Source organism: Chionomys nivalis, chromosome 9, assembly GCF_950005125.1.
Source record: "Chionomys nivalis chromosome 9, mChiNiv1.1, whole genome shotgun sequence".
NCBI lineage: Eukaryota > Metazoa > Chordata > Mammalia > Rodentia > Cricetidae > Chionomys > Chionomys nivalis.
The window spans coordinates 23528725-23548059 of NC_080094.1; the positions used below are offsets into that span (position 1 = coordinate 23528725).

General features: G+C 45.5%; 1 protein-coding gene across 3 annotated transcripts in view; it reads right to left on the reverse strand.

Annotated features, from left to right (window-relative positions):
* Positions 1-7247: 7247 nt before the first annotated feature.
* Cbfa2t2 (CBFA2/RUNX1 partner transcriptional co-repressor 2) overlaps positions 7248-19335 on the reverse strand; it is a 98279-nt gene continuing 86191 nt past the window's right edge. The window contains exons 9-11 of one of the 3 annotated variants that reach the window (XM_057780617.1): positions 18795-18863; positions 15990-16177; positions 7248-11649 (exon numbers count right to left, since the gene is read on the reverse strand). In XM_057780617.1, coding sequence (XP_057636600.1) covers positions 11353-11649; positions 15990-16177; positions 18795-18863 — 554 coding nt within the window. In that variant the 3' untranslated portion in view covers positions 7248-11352. Of the gene's footprint in view, positions 11650-15989; positions 16181-18794; positions 18864-19335 lie in introns of all 3 variants that reach the window. The other 2 variants (XM_057780616.1, XM_057780618.1) reach the window with 2 other exon arrangements.

The window sequence follows — 19335 nt, forward strand, 5'->3', positions numbered from 1 at the left end:
CAGCTCAAGGCTGCACCCCAGACCCTGCCTCCTGAGCTCTGCCTGGGAAAGAGGGCGGACAAGGTCCAAGCTCAGTTTCACCCTACGGAGTCTTCTCAGTGTTACAAAGAGCCTGCTTGACTGAATTCCTGAGTGCACCTGTCTCATGCCAGAACCTGCCAAGATAGTCTGTCCTCACCACTGTCTCTTAACAGCATATTCAAGAGTCCTAGGAGCCATAACAGGGCAGGGGGACTCCTACAGGACAAGGCTGAGAAGTAACTAATGGGGATACCTTAAGTGATGCTCCACATGAAGGGGCATGGTACCCCAAGAGCACACAACGGATGGCACCCGTCTCACATGTGGGAACCACAAGTTCTAGGTGACAGGAATGCTCAACTCCAGCTAACCAAGGGAAGCCAACCGAGGGATGCCGAGACCAGGGGGAAGGAAGAAGACTGGGGATGCAGCTGGGGAGGCAGGGCTCTTAAAGGAGCTTCATTCTGGAAGCTTTAGTAGGTGTGAAGCCAAGGCTGGTGGCCAGGGTCTGAGTGCCTGACTGCCAGATCCCTGCTGGGTGCTGGGGTGTGGCCAGAAAAGCACCTCTGCTGGCAGGAGTGCAGATCTGGCCTCCAGGCAGGGTCTTTTCTGTAGGTCTCCCTAGAGGCTTCAGCAGAGGCCTGGGTGCCTTGGGGCCAGCACCTGAACCCAGCAGGCTCCAGAATGTGCTGCCAGTATCTGATCCACATGGGCCCTGGGACTCTTTGGAGAGGTTTGTTACACACAGTGTGGTTTCAGTGCCCCCTTAGAGAGGGAGCCAGTCTGGGAGGAATAATCCCTGCTCTCAGTCCTGTGTTGCAGCCGCCCCATCCCCTCCCCCGTAACAATAAGACTCCCACAACTAAAGGCATGAGTTGCAGCAGACATGCTTGCAGTGGACAAACAAGCCTTGGACTCCAAAAACAAAGGCAAAAAATACATCACCGTCTGTGTGTTGTGTGTATTGGCCAGAGGGCAACCTCAGGTACTAATTTAATTTGTTTTGTTTTTAAAGACAATGTCTCAAAGACCTGGAACTTGCTGAGGCTTTTCTGGCTGACCAAGAAGCCCCAGGAATCCACCTGTTTCTACCTCCCTACAACTGAGAGCTCAACTTCACTTGGCTTTTTAAAAATAAGAGTTCTGGGGACTGAACTCAGGTTTTCTATCTTGCCAGCCCCTTGCTTTGTTTTTAAGATCTTTTTTTTAAAAAAAGATTTATTTATTATGTATACAGTATTCTATCTGCACGTATAATTGCAGGCCAGTAGAGGGCACCAGATCTCACTACAGATAGTTGTGAGCTACCATGTGGTTGCTGGGAATTGAACTCAGAACCTCAGGAAGAACAGCCAGTGCTCTTAACCTCTGAGCCATCTCTCTAGCATCTTGAGACAAGATCTTACTATGTAGCCCAGGTTGGCCTGGAAGTTGTGCCCTTCCTATCACCACACCTGGCTCCATCAATATAAAGATGCTTAAAACCTCAGCCAGTTCCTCTAAAGGGGAACATTTTTAATCTGATGTCTCATGTTTACTGTTCAGTATTCTGAGTTAACTTTTGAGACAAGGTCCTCAGATAAGCCTTGAATTTGCTAAGATTGTCCTGCCCCAACTTCCTAAGTGCTGGGTCCTATACCTAGACCTGGCTTCAAGTTTGTTTGTTTTTTTTAGGCAGGGTTTTCACTATATAGCTGAAACTCAGGAATCCACCTGCCTCTGCCTTTCAAGTGTTGGGGGTTATTGATTATTTTTATTATTTTGAAGTACTGGTGACTGAACCCACATTACATGATGCTGTTCTACATAGCTACAGCCTCAACCTCATTTTTTATCTTAGTTTGGAGATAGTGTGAAACTTGGGTAATCCTCCTGCCTCACTGTAGACTGCCATGTCCAACTTCTGTTTTAACTTTCAATTAGGTAGTAGGATCTCAGTAAGTTTCCAATGCAGGCCTTAGGCTTTTGATTCCCCTCAGTCTCCTGTGATGCCGAGATCAGAGGCCTCTGCTACCAGGTCCAACTCTTATTTAATAAGCTACTTACTTGTATGCTTGCTCCCTTGATGAAGGTTCAATGCTGTTAGGGAGGAGTATCTATCCTGCTGGGAGTCCTCTACGAGAGTGACTTGGTTTGAGTTTTCCAAGTTTGTTTTTTAAATTAAATTATTTATTTTTATTTTATGTACACTGATGTTTTGCCGGCATGCATCTGTGTGAGGGTATGGGATCCCTGGGAACTGGAGTTACAGGCAGTCGTAAGTTGCCATGTTGGTGCTGGGAATTGAACCAGGGTCCTCTGGAAGAGCACACAGTGCTCTTAAGCACTGAGCCATCTCTCCAGCCCGAGTTTTCCAAGTTTAAGCAGGCGACCTTAGTGGATGGAGAGGTGGTGGGATAGAAGAGCTGCAGATAGGTACAAAAGGGACTAAGTGAAGAGCAGGTATTGGAGGCCAGGCCCCAGGCAGCTGCAATGCTGTCTTGGAGTAACGAAGTCCAAAAGGTGCAGTTGTGAATCTGGAGTCTCAACAATAGGAGTGTGAAGCTGGGGTAGTGGGGACACATTGCGTCTTTTACGATGTGTACTCCCATAGTCCACCTCATCTCTGTCTGCATCTTCATCAATCGCACAGAGCTCAGGACAGTGACACAGCTGCATCAGAAGGGGGCTCACAATGCTCGTTCCTGTGCTCACCACATCCCTTTAGTCGAGACCTTCAATGGCTCCTATCTTCTTTTCTGCTGATATCCTTGTTTGATATTCAAGGCCTTTCCCACTCCCAGTTCAAGCGGTCCCCTCTCCCTAAATCACATGTGGGCTGAGGGGCCACGCCCAGCCTCAGTCACCCTTCCTTGGCCTCACACTGATGTCCAGAGAGACACTGCCTCAGCCTTTCAGTAGCAGGCCAAAGCCATGGACTCAGAGTCACCTCTAATACCCTTGCCCTCAGAGCCTGCTAAGACATGCTCTGTGATAGGTACTAGGGACAACGAAATGCTAGTAACCAGGTGATGGCAGGCTGAGTACTGAAGCCAGTGTTCTGGCTCCTTACCTAGCTGCCACTCCACCTTCCTGAACTGCCAACATCTGTTACTGGGGCTTGGCTTAGGATCAGGCCAGGTGCAGCAACCTAGACAGTGCCCACTGTTTATAGCGCCTTAGCTCCTTGTGCACCAGCTTCTGTAGATGCAGCCTTTATAAAGATAAAACGAGGGGATTGTAAAGTAGGGTTACCAAGATGTCATTCTTAACAGTTGTGTTGCCCTGGTTAGGCTGAAACTCACAGAAATTCACCTGCCTTTGCCTCCCAAGAGTTGGAAAATTCATTCTTGAAATAGATGTTACTTGAGTAAATCCTGCAGGTTCCATGTAGAGGGCTAAAGATAGGTGAACCTTCAAGGAATCACACTGGCTGGAGAAAGTATGAGAACAGCCATTCTAACAGCAGCACCCTGGACAGAGGTAGGGTAGTAAGGGGTTGAGACAGACTTGCTAGGGAGACCCTACTGGCCTAGAACTTGCTATGTAGATCCACACTGACCTTAAATTTGTGGCAATCCTGCCTCTGCCTCATAACTACCACAGCCGGCTTAAAATCCTATAAACGTTTTCTTTTTGTTCATGTGTGCGAGTGTTTGTCATGTGTGTCAGGTGCTGGAGGAAGGAGGTCATCAGATCCTCTGGTGCTGGAGTTACAGGCTGACTGTGAGCCGCCTAACCTGGGAACTCAACTCAGGTCTTCTGGCACAGCCCTCTAGCCCCAAAGAATTTTATTTTTTAAATTTAATTGTTTGTATGTGTGTTTATTTATTTATTTATTTATTATGTATACAATATTCTGTCTGTGTGTATGCCTGCAGGCCAGTAGAGGGCACCAGACCCCATTACAGATGGTTGTGAGCCACCATGTGGTTGCTGGGAATTGAACTCAGGACCTTTGGAAGAGTAGGCAGTGCTCTTAACCTATGAGCCATCTCTCCAGCCCCCTGTATGTGTGTTTTATGTATGCACAAGTACCCTTGGAAGCTAGAATCTTTGGTTCTCATGGAGCTTGTGAGCTGAGTGCTGGGACTTGAACCTGGTTCCTCTTCAAGAGCAGTACTCTGAATCAGTGAGCCATCTCCAAAAAGTTTTTGCTGTCTTTTTTTGGAAGGGGGTGTCTGTATGTATATCTGTGCACCACATGCCTGGTGTCTGGGCACCAGATCCCTAGAACTGTGGTTCCTGACAGTTGTGAGCCACCATGTGGGTGCTAGGAATTGAACTCAGGACCTTTGGAAGAGCATCTCTCTAATCTCTGGTTTGAGGCAGGATCTCATGTAGCTCAGTTTGGCCTCAAATTCACTATAAACTCAAACTCTAAATATTCCTGTGGCCACTTCTAAGTGCTGAGATTAGAGGCACGTGCCACCATACCTGTTTGGCTCTCCCCCAACCCCCAGCTCCTCCTCCCCTTTTATTGAAAGGAGGCCCTCCCCACATAATATATACTGATTACTGTTTCCCCTCCTAATCTTCCCAGTTCCTTTCACCTCCCCTCCCATCCTGATCCACTCCCTTTCTGCATATTGTTAGAAAACAAAACTAGTTAGGCAGCAGTGGCACACACCTTTAACCTCAGTATTCAGGGGGCAGAGACAGGCGGATCTCCCTGAGTCGAGACCAGCCTGGTCTACAGAGTGAGTTCCATGAAAGGCTCCAAAGCTTCAGAGAAACTGTCTCAAAACAAAAACTATCACATCAGAATTAGACAAGACAAACCGCAGGAACGAGCCCAGGAGAAGCCCAGGACTCAGACACCTGCTCATGCACACGCTCGGGAATCCCATGAAAACTAAACTGGAAGATACAACAGATCCGCAGAGGACCTGGCGCTGCTCTGTGCCTGCTGCCTCAGTCTCTGAGTTCATATGAGCTTGGATCAAGTTGACTTAGGCCTTAAGTTCCTGGTATCCTCCATCCCTCTGGCCTTTATGCTCTTTCCACCTTCTCTTCATGGGATTGAGCCCTGAGGGGAGAGACATCCTGTTTAGGACTGAGTGTTCCAAGGTATTTTACTTTCTGCATAATGTCTGCCTGTGGGTCTCTGTATTTGTTCTCATCTGCTGTAAGACACAGCTTCTCTTGATGATAGCTGAACAAGGCATTGATCTTTGAGCATAGTAGAAGGTCATTAGGAATCATGTTGATGCTTTTTTTCTTCTTAGAACAGTAATATTTGGTTTTATTCTAGGTCCCTGTTTTATCTAGTCTTGGGTTCTTGGTCATCAAAGCAATGCTGGATATGGGTTTCATCTTGTCGAGTTGACCTTAAGTCAAGTCAGGTATTAGTTGGTACCTGCTACAAGTTTTGTGCCAACAATGCCCTAGCACATCTTGCAGGTAAGACACCATTGTAGATCAAGGATTGCTGGCCGACTCGCTGTTTATGTTCCTTTTGTTAGCATGCAGAGTACTTTGCTATATCAAAGACATTAGCACTGACAGTAGGGGTGAAGGCTCTATGTAGCCATCAGTTCCGACTTCTCCCTGTTGAATGATTTGTGTAGGTGTTATCTTCAGCAATGGGGCCTTGCCATCTATTTATGGAGGGCAACCTGTAGTCTTGGCAACAGCCTGGGTTGTTTGGAGATTCCCATGGGACTCCTTTGGACAACAGCTCAATTAGATGCAACACAATCCCAGTACTGGAAGTTTTACTTGGTTATGAGATAGCCATTTGGGGTTCTGTCTCCATTATTTGGTAATTTTATTTAGATCACTTTGGTGTATGTACATATTTTAGGAAGTTCCTACTGTATTAGGTTCATACTACCGCTCAAATGGCTCTTAATTTTACCCCCCTCCCCCTTTGATCCTTCTGTTGCAGCCACTCCCTCTCCACCATCCATCCATGACTATTCTAATTTCCCTTTCCCAATGGTATCTATCTGCTCTCCCACCCCATCCTAACTGCTGTGGGTCTACGATTGTAGCTTGGTTATCTTTGACTCAACAGCTAATACCAACAATATGGCTTGGCTCTCTCATGATCACATTCCCCCTCACAATCCAGGGGAAAGGCACTGCTAGCACCCCGAGTTACAGGAGCGATAGATACATCTTGACTCTGGTGCCTCTGATATCAATGCTGTTAAGTTTGGAAGGCACTGGAAATGCATATCCTTGGGTGGCAGAATCCTAGCTACAGAAGCAGGGACAGTGATAAAGGGTTCTACTCAGTCCCACAATGTGCCAAGACCAACCAAGCTTTGAGGTTAAGGGGATATCAAGCAACGTCCAGCACAAGAAAAAGGCTGAATCTTAAGTTCTTCTAGAACTTCCTAATATACCCATAAAACATCATCTGAACTCATAAGATAGAGAGAGCCTCAGAAATGCCAGGTGTGGTGGGTACATACCTTTAGTCCCAGCACTTGGGAGGCGGAGACAGGCAGATTTCTGAGTTTGAGGTCAGCCTGGTCTACAAAGTTCCAGGAGAGCCAGGCTGTTATACAGAGAAACCCTGTCTAGGAGCGGGGGGGCAGGGAGACAGAGACAGATTCAGAAGAGGTTGAAGCCCAGAAAAAGCAAAAGCAGCTAGAGGACCACCCTGGATAGGAATTAACTCAGAGAGAAGTAGCAGGCACCGTTTTGTCCTCCAGAGGGCACCTGACACCAAACAATGAAGCCGAGTGAGACTTAGTTAAGTATTGCCACAAATTAGTTATCAGTGAGATTAAGAATTAACGCTAGTACAGAAAGAATAAAAAATTTCACAAGTCCGGGCTGAAATTTTGTAAGGAAATAACAAAAGTTACTAGGAAAAAATACATCCTAAGTCCATTCTGTGGCTGAATGTTCTTAGTAAAATCCTCAGTGGAGAAGAGCGTAAAGAAGCAAGGATATGTGTGCACTGTACGCTATCACTGACACTCACCTGCAACCAGCACGACCACTTAGGCCTCCCTGGGACAGAGGAGGTGGCTGTAACTGGCTTCATGCAAGGATCTAACTGCAAGTCCTTAAAGACTTCTGTGCTAGAGCTCCTTCCTGATTGCCCAACCCCATGCTCTTTTGTCCACAGCCCCACTGCTCTTCATCAAAGACCTGGGGTTAGGGAGGGAAGAGAGAATGTGTGTGGTATGTGACATACCAAAGCCCGCAGCAAGCCACTGTGCCCTATGCTCTGTTACCAATATACTATCTTGCCCAGACCTAGTCCAGCTTGAGTCAGAAAAGGAATATAGCATTTTTATTAACTACTTTAAGTAGAACAAACTAAATACGTATTTAACAGTTTTGGTTCATTTATACAGTACATTAAATAAGTTATGAACAGAGTTAAGTAACAAAAATTCCTATTGAGTCAAATGACAAAGCACAGGAAAACCAGACTCAAATGTGTCCTGCGGGTGGCTTCACATCATCACCCACCTCTGCAAACCATGCTTACAGGCTTGGCTTTCTATTTACATTATTGGTTTTCTGTAGGGATGGAGCCTTTGTAGCCTCATCAGGAACTTGGAAAGCCACGGAGGTGGGATGAAGGTCTTCTATCAAACAGCCCTTTAAACAATTCACTGAACAAGTGTTGCAGCTTCTCCCTGGCAAGGCAGGGACTGGGCTGTCCCTGACAAGACACCAGCTGCACATGCCCTATTTGGTATAAGCATTGACAGTTTACACTGGGCAGCTGGAGGCCTGACAAGATGGGGTCTGAGTGGGAAGCAGCACCTCTTGGGCTATGGAAGGAGATGGGAGGGACAAATCATCACCCACCACCTCAGCTTCCTCCTGGCTCACACATACTCCATCATCTTTGGAAATGGGTGTCAACACACAAGGCAGAAGCAGGTAGTTCAGCATTTTGGCTTTACAAGGAATATACTTGGGCAGGTCCTGCCAAGCAGCTGCTGGGTCAAGGATCTTCCACAGCTGGCCACCTGGCCCACACTGGCCAGCTCAGCTCCTTCTGGCTTTTCTCACATTTGGTTCAAACATGTCACCACCCAGTTCTCTGCAAACATTCATCAAGGCATACTGGCTTGGTCTCCTGAGCCAGGAGCTTGGAAACCTTGGTTCTAGTCCAGTTCTGAAGAAAGCCTCCAAGACGTGTCCTATTTGTAATGGTTTATTCAGCCCACAATCCCGTCTGCAGTTTCCAGGACGATGGCCATCTGCTCATTCTTTATGCTCCAGAGAGAACCCACTACATACACTTGCAGTTCTGTTGAGTCCACACATACTTGCTGAGACAGCTTTCAGAACCACCCAGAAAAATGTCTTCACCCTCTACGAGTAGGTATGGGTCACTTCATCTTTGAGGGCTAGGGCTAACACAAACGAAAATGCAGATATCCCCTCTGGAAGAAGATGTTGGAGCTGACATCAAGACGTGAAGCACTTCCTGGGGACCACACTGCAGAAGATAACAGCTAACACCCTGAGTAGACCTGAGGGGGCAGATGTGGCAGATGTTTCCACACAGATCCACGGCAGCATGTGACTTAGTGCCTCAGGAAAAAGCAGCTCAGCCTGTGCCCTCACCACCACTTGTCAGCATGAGTCAATCTGATGGAGCTGCAAGGCCCTTAGATGTGTCTTTTTGTAAAGCTAGGTCTTATGGAACTGAGGTGGGCCCCAGAATTGCTATGTAGCCGAGGATGATCTTAAATTTCTGGTCCCCCTGCCTCCACCTCCCGAGTGCTCAGATTATAGGTATTTACTGCCGTGGCTGGATTACGTCATTCTGGAAACCAAATCCAGGACTTCTGCATGCTAGCCTCACTACTAAGTAAGCCACACCTCAACCTAGCTTCCACAGTGTCCTACCTACTAAGTCTTCACAGTTTGCTGGAGGGATGGTTGTATAACCCCTGCTTGGCTACCTTCTGTCTTGTCTAGTTCTTCCAATTTTTTATCACTCACTTGGTAGAGGATGATAAAGCCCTGATTTTTTTTTGTTCCCCAAATAGTTACTACAGAGGCCAAGCCTCTGAGCAGCCTGGCTCAGTTGTTTCTTCTTTTCTATTAAGATAGAAAGGTGGGAATGAATGGAAGGTTATGTTCACTTCCAGCCTAGCAATAGGTCATATTAGCAGACTAGAGATGAAGGGGGAGTTGGGACTCACTCATGTAATTCCAGCTCCTACCCAAGATGTTGCTGCTCCTCCTAGGGAGGATTTGGAGAACTGCAGAAAGGAACTCCTTGAATCTAAAAAGCAAGCTGTACGCAGATGCCACTTAAGAGTCAAGACAGTGACAGGTCTGAGAACTGAGCTATACAGTGTGAAGTATTGTCCAGGTTTATAGACGAATCTGCAGGTCATAGAAACTAAGCAGGCCCCAAACAGGAATATGGACTCAGAATCTGACAGGGCAACCATGTAGCCCACAAAGTAGACCTTTAGGCCAGACTTTTGCTGTAGAAACTTATCTCCAACCTGGTAAGAAGCAGTGTGCTGGTTCCAGCTCTTTATTCTAACTACCTTGAGTAGTCCTGCAGCTGCAAGATTTTAACACTTCGGTGTTAATAGACTAATGAAAAATGGATCCAGGGTACACCAGGAGACATTCTCAGACTCCCAGAAACCTGTGGTCTTCTTGTAGCACAGAAGTCTTGTGTCTGAGGTTATGGGGTAAGTACTGTCTGGTATTGACTCTACCTAGTAAAGCAGAGCTATCCTCAGTGGCTAGGATACTACAACAGCAGTCTGATGGGGATGTCAGCAGGGAGGCCAGGCTGCACTTGGCTGTCTGACAAGCAGTGAGTCTTGGGTATTCTATGCTGAAACATGATTTTAATTGTCTTAAGTTTCTAAGACTGAAAATCCTTGTTCAAATAAGGTAGGGCCTCAAAAATCTTAAAATTAGCTGTGACTATATGCAAGGACAATGACATCCATGCTTTTATGGTGCAAGGGCTAGTATTCAGACTTGGTCATTGTATACAAGATGACCACAGCTTCCAAAGGCCAACAGGATCAAAGTCAATGACTCATTCCAATTGACTACACAAAGCAAGAGGATGCTGGAAGATACTAAGTGGTAGGGGCAAGGTCCTGGGATTCCTAACAAACCTCAAACGGCAGTAGAAAAGGTGTGGGGCAGAACTCAGCCTGATAAAGAGGATACAGATGGTATTCTATTTGGAGACTCAGATAACTTGAAAAATTCCCGAAGATGGGAAGAAAAACCGCTCAGGCTTTTCAAAACTGTTCCCACACTTCACAAACTCTGAGCTGTGAGGAATGCTATCACAGATAAAACACAGAAAAGAGGCTAAGAACGTCCACCTGATAATGAACCCATGAAGTGCCATAATGCCACAAAACCAGGTGTGAATAATCCCATCAGAGCCAGGAACACTGCTCAAACTGTAGCCTGACAGGTAGGTGCCAAACAAATCTATGGGCAACAAACAACCCCAGTGATTCAGACATGCACAGTCTGAGAGAGAAAAGGACACACAGAACAAGACGACTGTTTAAACAGTCAAGCAGCAGCAGAGGGCTTTGCATTTCCAAGAGGTGATGCACTCAATATTTTAGTTTGGCCAACATGCTAAGAGAAAAGACTAGCACAATGGTTTCATCCTCTCTCAGACCAATCCATGCGATGGATGTTATTTTTTACACAAGCAAAATCAAGTAAAACACTGGAGTTGGGGGAGGGGTGTTCCAAACTAATGGAGCTGGGCAGGTTGGAAAATCTTGTCCAGAATGATCTGTGATGCTTGGGGAAGACTGCTTTCATTTTTTTTTTTTTTTTAAACCATTTCTAGAGACTTTACTGAAGTGGTAGCTTCTTTCTGGCATGTCTGAGTGTCTTAGCAGGCCTGAGTGGCTCAGAAGTCCTGAGGACTGCTTTGTGGTCTGTTAGACCCGTCACTGTCTTTTGAGGGTGGAGATGAGGTTCAAGAACCTGTTTGGTGGCAGGGGGAGGAAAGGTCTCCTTCAGTAGCCTGCTACCGGCCTTTAGACCTCTCCTATGGATGGTTTGTGGCACAGGTGCCTTGTGGGACACTACTGACATCTGCTGATGCGAGGAGTCGGGGGAGCTGGTGGTCTACACTGAGAAGCGGCCGGATATGCCAGTTTTGGCTGGAAGAGAAACATCAGGAAAGCCATGGAGGATGCAGCTCAAGCTACTTCCTATGTGCAGAGAATGACACACTAGTTCTCCAAGGGACACATGGCAATCCTAGAGAAACTATGTAGTGCCTCTTGGATGCTTTCTGCCAATTCGCTTCTTGCTGATGACTCAACAGCCACTTGTTCTAATTGCCAGCTCCCTGGTGCAAGCATTCGGCCATGTGGAGTGGTCATCAGGGTGGGTGGAGTCTGTGGCTCAGAGTCCATTGGCATCGATGGCTGTCACAGAGGCAGGTGTTGAGGAACGTGAGGTGGTGGCTGAGGTCTTGTCCAGGGCTGGGCTGGGCACACTGCAGTCAGCAGACCTGGCTGAACCCCGCCCTCCAGGGAGCAGTGGCCGGCTCTGGCTGTGGGGACTGTGGCCATGCAGACTCTGGCCACAGAGGCGGTGGTGCCGTTCCCAGTCCTTGTGCTGGCAGAAGGAACCACAGTAGCGAGCAATATTGCAGCCACTGCACGTCTCACTGGCTTTTCGGCCACAGTTCCAGCAGTTCTGCAAGACACAGGCATCAGTTAGTGGCTGGTGATATCTTGAGGGTCAGGCTTGCCACTTGTCATCTGCATGGTAGAGCAAGGATTGTGGAGCTACACACCTGCAGGTGAGTCCTCTGAGGATGACCTTTAACTCCTGATCCTCCTATCTCCTCCCCAACCCCCAAACACCAGGATCATGGGCACATGTCACCTGGCCCAGGTCTCACAATTCTCTTCTGGAGAAAGACCATAAAATCTACATGAGGCTCGAACAAACATTTTCTATAGCAACCAATGGAGGAACCATCTTTACCATTTTTACTGACAATATTTGATCTTTTGTTCCCCCTGAGATAGGGCTTCTCTGTGTAGCACTGGCTGGCCTCAAACTCTGCCTCCCGAGTACTGGGATTAAAGGTATGAGCCACTACCACCTGGCTAATATTTGATCCTTTAACAGACTTTTAAAGGAATATAGGAAAACAGATTTCCCCCACCCAAGTACCTGCCAGGGAACCAGGATAGATGAAAGGGAGATGGCTGGACTACTGCTCCCTTTGTCCTCTGTGCCTATTCCCATTGCTGTCATGTCATATTGCTGAGGGGAAACTTGTCAAGGCCACTGAACACTGAGGTACCTGAAGTAGAGCTTGGGGGGTTTTCTTACTGCTTGCTACATTTATTCAGAGTGGGGTAAATACTCCTGAGGCTCAGCAGAAAGCACCAGTTAAGAACAGTAATTCTACCATAGAACATAAGAGCTAAACAAGGTTTGGTGAGAGCTCAAGTAGCAGCCATGAAAGCAGCAGGACAGCCACTGTCACTAAATACATAACTTACCACCATACCTCTAGATGGCTGGGAGCAAAGGCAGCATTAAAGATAAAACAAACAAACAAAAGCCTACTCCTGTGTAGCTCCACCATTGACTCCTAAGTCCTTTGCTACCTCTGGGAGGAATCCAGCAATGACATATGGATGCTCTACACAGGAAGACTCCCAGCCCCACTGCAAAAACAAGGTGTTTGTTTGCTTTAAAGATCCTAGTCTGGTAAAGCCATCAAGGACTTAGTAATTAGCCTTCTTGCCTGCAAGGCCACCAGAATGGCAGAAGTCCATCTCAAAGACTGGCCACAACATTAGCTAGGGAACAAGGCAGCTTTCTCCCTAAAATCAGGATGCTTGACCAGAATACAAAACAGGCCTACTGGTTCTTTCCCAGCATTGTAAGATGGGAAAACTGAGGCCCAGGTGTGCTAAGGCTAAATGTCATCAAAGGGTTGGCTATTTAAAGCCTAGAGCCTGGGTCTACTTAGGCCCTGATACTCCAGAAATAAACTTACTTCAAAGCACATCAGAAAAGACTACAGATCTCTTCTAACTCATGTTTCTCAGGAAATGTACTATAAGGACAGTAAACCTTGCTAGAGGACAGAATTAGAGAACAGACATAATTGTTAACATTACATTCATACATTTTCAGGCAAAATGTGTTCCAGAGTCTGATGGGTTGCCGAGGAGCAATACCTCAACAAATTGATGGCACTTGTGAGGAACAAGCCAGGAGCCCTGCTATACGCTGCCTCTCCCTTCAGGTGTCTGCAAGGACATCTAAAAACCAGGTCGGAGCACCAAGCCACCATCATTTTCATCTTGGTTGTCATTATCTAACAATATCTTCATGCTGTATGAAGCTATCCAGAGATAGGCTCATAACGTGCAGGTACATTACAGTTGGTGTCAGGAGAAACTCGGGCAAAGGAGTGGCACTGGCTTGTAGTTCCAGCTACTTGGGAGGCTAAGATTTAATTTGAGACCAGCCTGGGTAATAGGTGAGACAACTCCTTGAAACCAAACAAAGGGTTAAGCCAGGCTTGGTGGTGCCTGACTATAATCCCTGCATTTGGGCAGCAGAAGCAGGCGAGGAAGGAGTTCAAAGTAAGTCTTGGCTATAGTGAACTCAAGGCCAACCTAGACTGTAAGACCCCATCTCGAGAGCAACACTTGGCCTCCCACAAAGAAACTGTTTACTCTTTGATCACCCCTCAAATTAGCATTTCTCAAAACCTGAGCCCCAGATTTGGTTCTTCTGAGGTTCTTGTGGGAAGGTCAGAAAGCTCCCAAGTCAGGAGTCACATGAGGCAGGATTGTGATTCTAGGATCTCCTTTGCTAAGCAGAGGCCACTGGTTATGTCAGCATCTCACGTAAGCTCTGTCAGAATTACGTGGGGCTTGTCAAAAGCCTTGGATCCCAACTCAGAACTCTTGGCAGCCCTGGCCCACAGGAGAAAAAGACTCTCTACTTCATAGTCAATTGCTAATTTATTATATTTGCCAGAAAAGTTGGAGCTAGAGACAGAACATGCCCTGTTGGAGAGATAAGGTCTTTTTGTCCCTCCACCCTAGGCAAGGTGCTGGGCAGTGGTGGCGCATGCCTTTGATTTCAGCACTCAGAAGGCAGAGGACAGGTGGATCTCTGGGAGTTTAAAGCCAGCCTGGTTTACAGAGTGAGTTCTAGGACAGTCATGCTACAGAAAGAAACCCTGTCTCGGGAAAAACAGACAAACAAAATCATCCCAGGCAGAAAAGCAGCCCAGGCTGACAAAAGGAGGAGGTGCTATAGTTTGTTTACACACCACTGAATACTATAACACTGTAAACTCAGTTTATCTTCCCAAAAGCTACCAGGTCAAAAGGACAGGGCAGTTGTACTCTCTCTACAGAAAACTGATTCCTTAATGATGAGAGGTCAGTGTGAAGAGAAGGTGGGAGTAGCATGCTTCTCCTGTTTTGCACAGCTTCACATGAGATGGAGAAACTGCTATTTATTCAGCAGGATTTTCTTGATGAAATGCAAGACAATCAGCCTTTCCTTTCTGGTCCACTGCCAATTCACCAAAAGCTGAAGATGTCTGTTCTTCCTTTTGAAATGTAAACTTGTCAGGATCCATGCTGGCACGCATCTCACCTATAGGCTACTTTTAGTTTGCTGCTTAAAATTATAGCTACTATAGTCTTATTCCTTATGTTCTAAGCCTAAAAAAAATGACTAAAATGAGAAGGTTGGCATGATGTTGCATACCTGTAAATCTACTGCACTGAGGAGACTGAGACAGAAGGATCGCCTTTACTTCAAGAACAACCTGGATTACACAGTACCAGGCCAGACTAGGCTATATAGAAATATCAAGTCTCAAAAATCCACTACCCTTAAAAAAAACTAAAGTTATAGGCTGGGAGTAGTGGTATAAATCTCTGATCCCAACACTTGAAGGCAGGTAGATCTCTGTGAGTTTGAGGCCAGCCTAATCTACATAGCAAGTTCCAGAACAGTCAGGGCTACATAGAGACCCTGCCTCAAAAAAAATAATTACACAGAGAAATTTCATTGATTTCAAATACACTAGTGCTAGGGCTGAATGCATGCATCTCCTCTAGAGCCTGAGGCAGGTGGACGCTGGCTTCAAAAGCAGTTTTATAAACTCAGCATGACCATGTCTCAAAATAAAAAGAATAAAAAGACTGGGATGCAATTAAGAGGTAGCACATTTGCCAAATAAAGGCCATAAATGTAATACCTATGACTGGAGTCACAATGTTTCTGCCTTTCCATCTTTTTTTTCTTCTTTGTGACCTGTTTTCCCCTATGTGTACCAGGCTCATTTGAACTCTTTTTTTTTTTTTTTTTTTTTTGGTTTTTCGAGACAGGGTTTCTCTGTGGTTTTGGAGCCTGTCCTGGAACTAGCTCTGTAGACCAGGCTGGTCTCGAACTCACAGAGAACCGCCTGCCTCTGCCTCCCAAGTGCTGGGATTAAAGGCATGCACCACCACCGCCCGGCTCATTTGAACTCTTAAACTCTCTGGCCTCAGCCTCCCAAATGCTAGGATTACAGGTTGTAACATCATGCCCAGTTGCAATTTTTTATTGTATTGAAGCACCACTGAGTCCTGGGCCCTGGATAGGGCATTGGACGGTCTATCTTATCTGCCACTCCTGCAAATTGAGAATCAACATCTCCATAATAGACTACTGTGAGGTTTAAAACGAGGTATACACACATAGTTAGGTTTCACTGCACACAGTGAAACCACTACAGCTGTAACTGGGACAAACTCCGCCTTCATGGAAGCTAAAGCAATATACTGTGTGTATGTGATAGACTATAATGAATAAAAAGAATTATTTTGGTTTATCTTAAAGCAAGGAAAAAGTCTCCTGGTATTGGCTAAAAAAAAAAAAAAAAATCCCATCATTCCCATCATCTAGTGAACTCTTCCTCCCCAGCACCTCAGTGGCAAGCAGTGGGCTTGCTCCCCTTCAGCCACCCAGCCCAGCCTATAGCCCAGCATAGCTCTGACCTCTGTGGACTCTTCTTGCTCATTGATGACCAGGAAAGCATCTTCTGCAGCCTGCCTTTTGACATCCGCTATGGTTTGCTCCATTCGAGCTCTCTCAGTTGCAATCACTTCAAAGGCTTTTTGCTCCGCCTCAGCTACAGCCTTTTGTACTTCTGTCATGGCCTGAATTTTCACCTTATTCACAGCTTCTTCTGGAAGAAAGCAACAGTAAAATCAACTGGCAGAGAGATCTTTTCCCTCCCAATCCAAAACACTGGATGTAAGGGGGTTCGAGGAGGTAGGGTTTAATAGATTCTCACTATATATAGCCTAGACTAGTCTCAAGCTTGTGGCAATCCTCCTGCTTCTGCTTGCCAAGCAGTGAGATTATAGGCACGTGCCAACACACTCAGCTAAGCACAGTATTTCTAAGAAAAACAGTGAAAATAGGATGTGCAGGAGCGAACACGAAACACACATTTATATTCTACTCTTACACAGGACCACCCAGTGAAGCGACTGTTAGGTATACACATCAAAGTGGACTCTGTGTTAGGCTGGGAACACACAAGTGTGTAAACACCATTCCCTTTCCTGTACCCCAGTGGCTCAGGTGCCATCTCATATGTCAAAATTAGAGACTAGTCTTCCAAGAGACAAGAGAGAATCAAAATATGTTTTGTTTTGAATATTGTATTTTCTAAGAGAATGTGAACTTCTGGAGTTCTATACAAGATAGATGTATATCTTGCATCTTATATATGTATGTATGTATCTTACAGAGATAAGAAAGCAACTAGGAAGCTGCTATGGCTCAGCTGAGAAAAGAGGCTCTGAATTTGGAAAAGGCACCTAGGAGGTGAGGATCATGTGGTAAAGGACATCAGCAGCTTTGTGCAGTGATATGGGCATACAAAAAGAGCAGGCACGTGCCTAGAGCATCCAGGTAAAAACGGAGGGGACATTTGGAGAAACAAGATTCCTCCCTCCTCTGACCCACCTTGCTTGATTTCCTTAAGTGAAGACACTACCTATGACATGGGACTTAGCCAAAAGAGATTATGAATGTGAAATATCTTTTAGGAGTCCACAGGAAATAAAACCCAGACGCTAAGGGGATCCCTAACAGCTGGGCTCTTTCATAAAGCATGGGCTCAACTGTTCTGCTGTTACAACTTCCTATAAAACTGACCCAGCCTTAAAGTCAAGGACTCCAGATTTCCCTATCTTAGACCACTGCACTGCCTGGGCTATATAAAGAAACCCTGTTTTGAAAAACTAAACCCAGGCTGGAGAGATGGCTCAGCGGTTAAGAGCACTGTCTGATCTTCCAGAGGTCCTAGGTTCAATTCCCAGCAACCATATGGTGGCTCACAACCATCTGTAATGAGACCTGGTGCCCTCTTCTGCCCTGCAGGCATACATGCAGGCAGAACACTGTATATATATAAATAAAATCTTTAAAAAAGAAAGAAAAAAAAAACTCAAACCCAATTGTAGTTTGAACTAGAGATTGTCACAGGGAATACTGTAGCAAAATGAGGCCTAGCTGGCCCAAAAACAATTTAGGCACTTAGCAGTTAACAAAGGTACCTCTCAAGTAGCCTGAGTCATTTAGAAATCTTTATCTTAGTGTGAATTTTTACTAATCTACCTAATTTTTTAATCAATATAAAATATATTTTTCTCATCAGTCAGTGGTGGCACGTGTGTTTAATCCCAGCACTCGAGAGGCAGAAGCAGGCAGATCTCTCTAAGCCAGCCTGGTCTACAGAGTCAGTTCCAGGACAGTCAGTGCTATACAGTGAAACCCTGCCCTGAAAAACCAAAACAAAAACAAAAAAGATTTACTTTCTCATTCTAAAAGTATTTCCAAACTGTTTTACATGGTAAAAATAACTAATAGATAAAAATGCCTATAATTGTAGCTACTCTGAAATTAAGGAAGGACGATGCTGACTTCAAGGCCAGCGTCAACTGGTATAAACTGGGATGCCAACTACACTCAAGAACCTGCATGTACTCACTCTTGGGTAACTATGTGTGCTGCTAGTGTACCCAATACACAGTAAACGCACAGTTAGCCACAAGGCTGACTTTTTTTAGCTCTAAAATAGTCTTGGGTAAACTAAAAGCAGGAAAAGGAGCTGGAAAAATGGCTGAGTGATTATGAGCCCTCATTGTTCTTGCAGAGATGTCTGGAGATGCTCAGTGAATAAAGTGCCTACCATGTAAGTGCAAGACATGAGTTTTGATCTGCAGAACCCACAGAGAGTCCGGTGTAAAAGCATGCATCTAACAATCCCAGTATTCCCACAGGGAGATGATCAGTTAGCCTGGTGTTCAGAGCAGGAAACGAGACAGGTTCAAAACACGGTAGATCAAGGATTGATATTAAAATTGCCTTCTGGCTTCCACACTGTGCTACCACAAACACAAGAAAACTTAAAAAGAAAAAGAGAACTCAGTAAATATGGTGGCAATGTGAACATAGTATGATACTAGCAAAGAAACCAAGCAGAAAATGAATTCAACTTCTGTCAAAATGGAGGCATAACTAGGTACTTCCTGCTTCAATGGCAGCCAATAGAAAGCCATGAAAAGGCCTAGAGGGTCCATTCCAAACCCCTGGCCTGCCAAGGATCAGGCAGCCAGTTCAGTCCAGGAAACGTACAGATCATCCAGAAGGAGGCTAGGAGAAGCCACAATTCAATAAAAAAGACACTATGGACAACTAAAAGGCTGTGCAAACTTTCCTTAGTATATAAATTTTCGGCTTGCATAAACTAGTGAGTACAGACAGCCTACCAACAGACAGATACACACCTGTTTTCTTCCAAAACTCCACAGGCACATATCCTGTTCCTGGCCTACTGGTGAATTCCCGCTGAGAATCTATACAAGAGAGATAAAGAGCAAGGAGTCAGAAGCTGTCTTTAGTCAGTATTCAAAACCCAAATTCTCATATATGCTAGGCAAACGCTCTAATAATAATCCCTAACCCTGACACAAAATTTCTTTTTATCAGACTTCTCATTACCACCCAGATCCAAACATCTATGCTTCGTTCATGGTAAGGGCTTCACCAGTGGGTCACACAAAACTTGGGACATCATATAAATAAATTCATTGTGTCTTGACTAAGAATCAAGCCTCACGCTCCCTTTTGTTACTTTTAGTCAAAATGTACCTATGTAAATCAGGCTATCCTTGAATTTTGTAGCTCAGGCAAGCCTTGAATTCATTCTCTTTCTTCTCAAGTAGCTGGGATTATGGGCCTGTGCCAAGAAGTTCAGACCGAAAATGACACAGAAATATTTGTAAGACAATGCTAATTTTTTACTAAGTGTTGCTATGAGAAATTAAA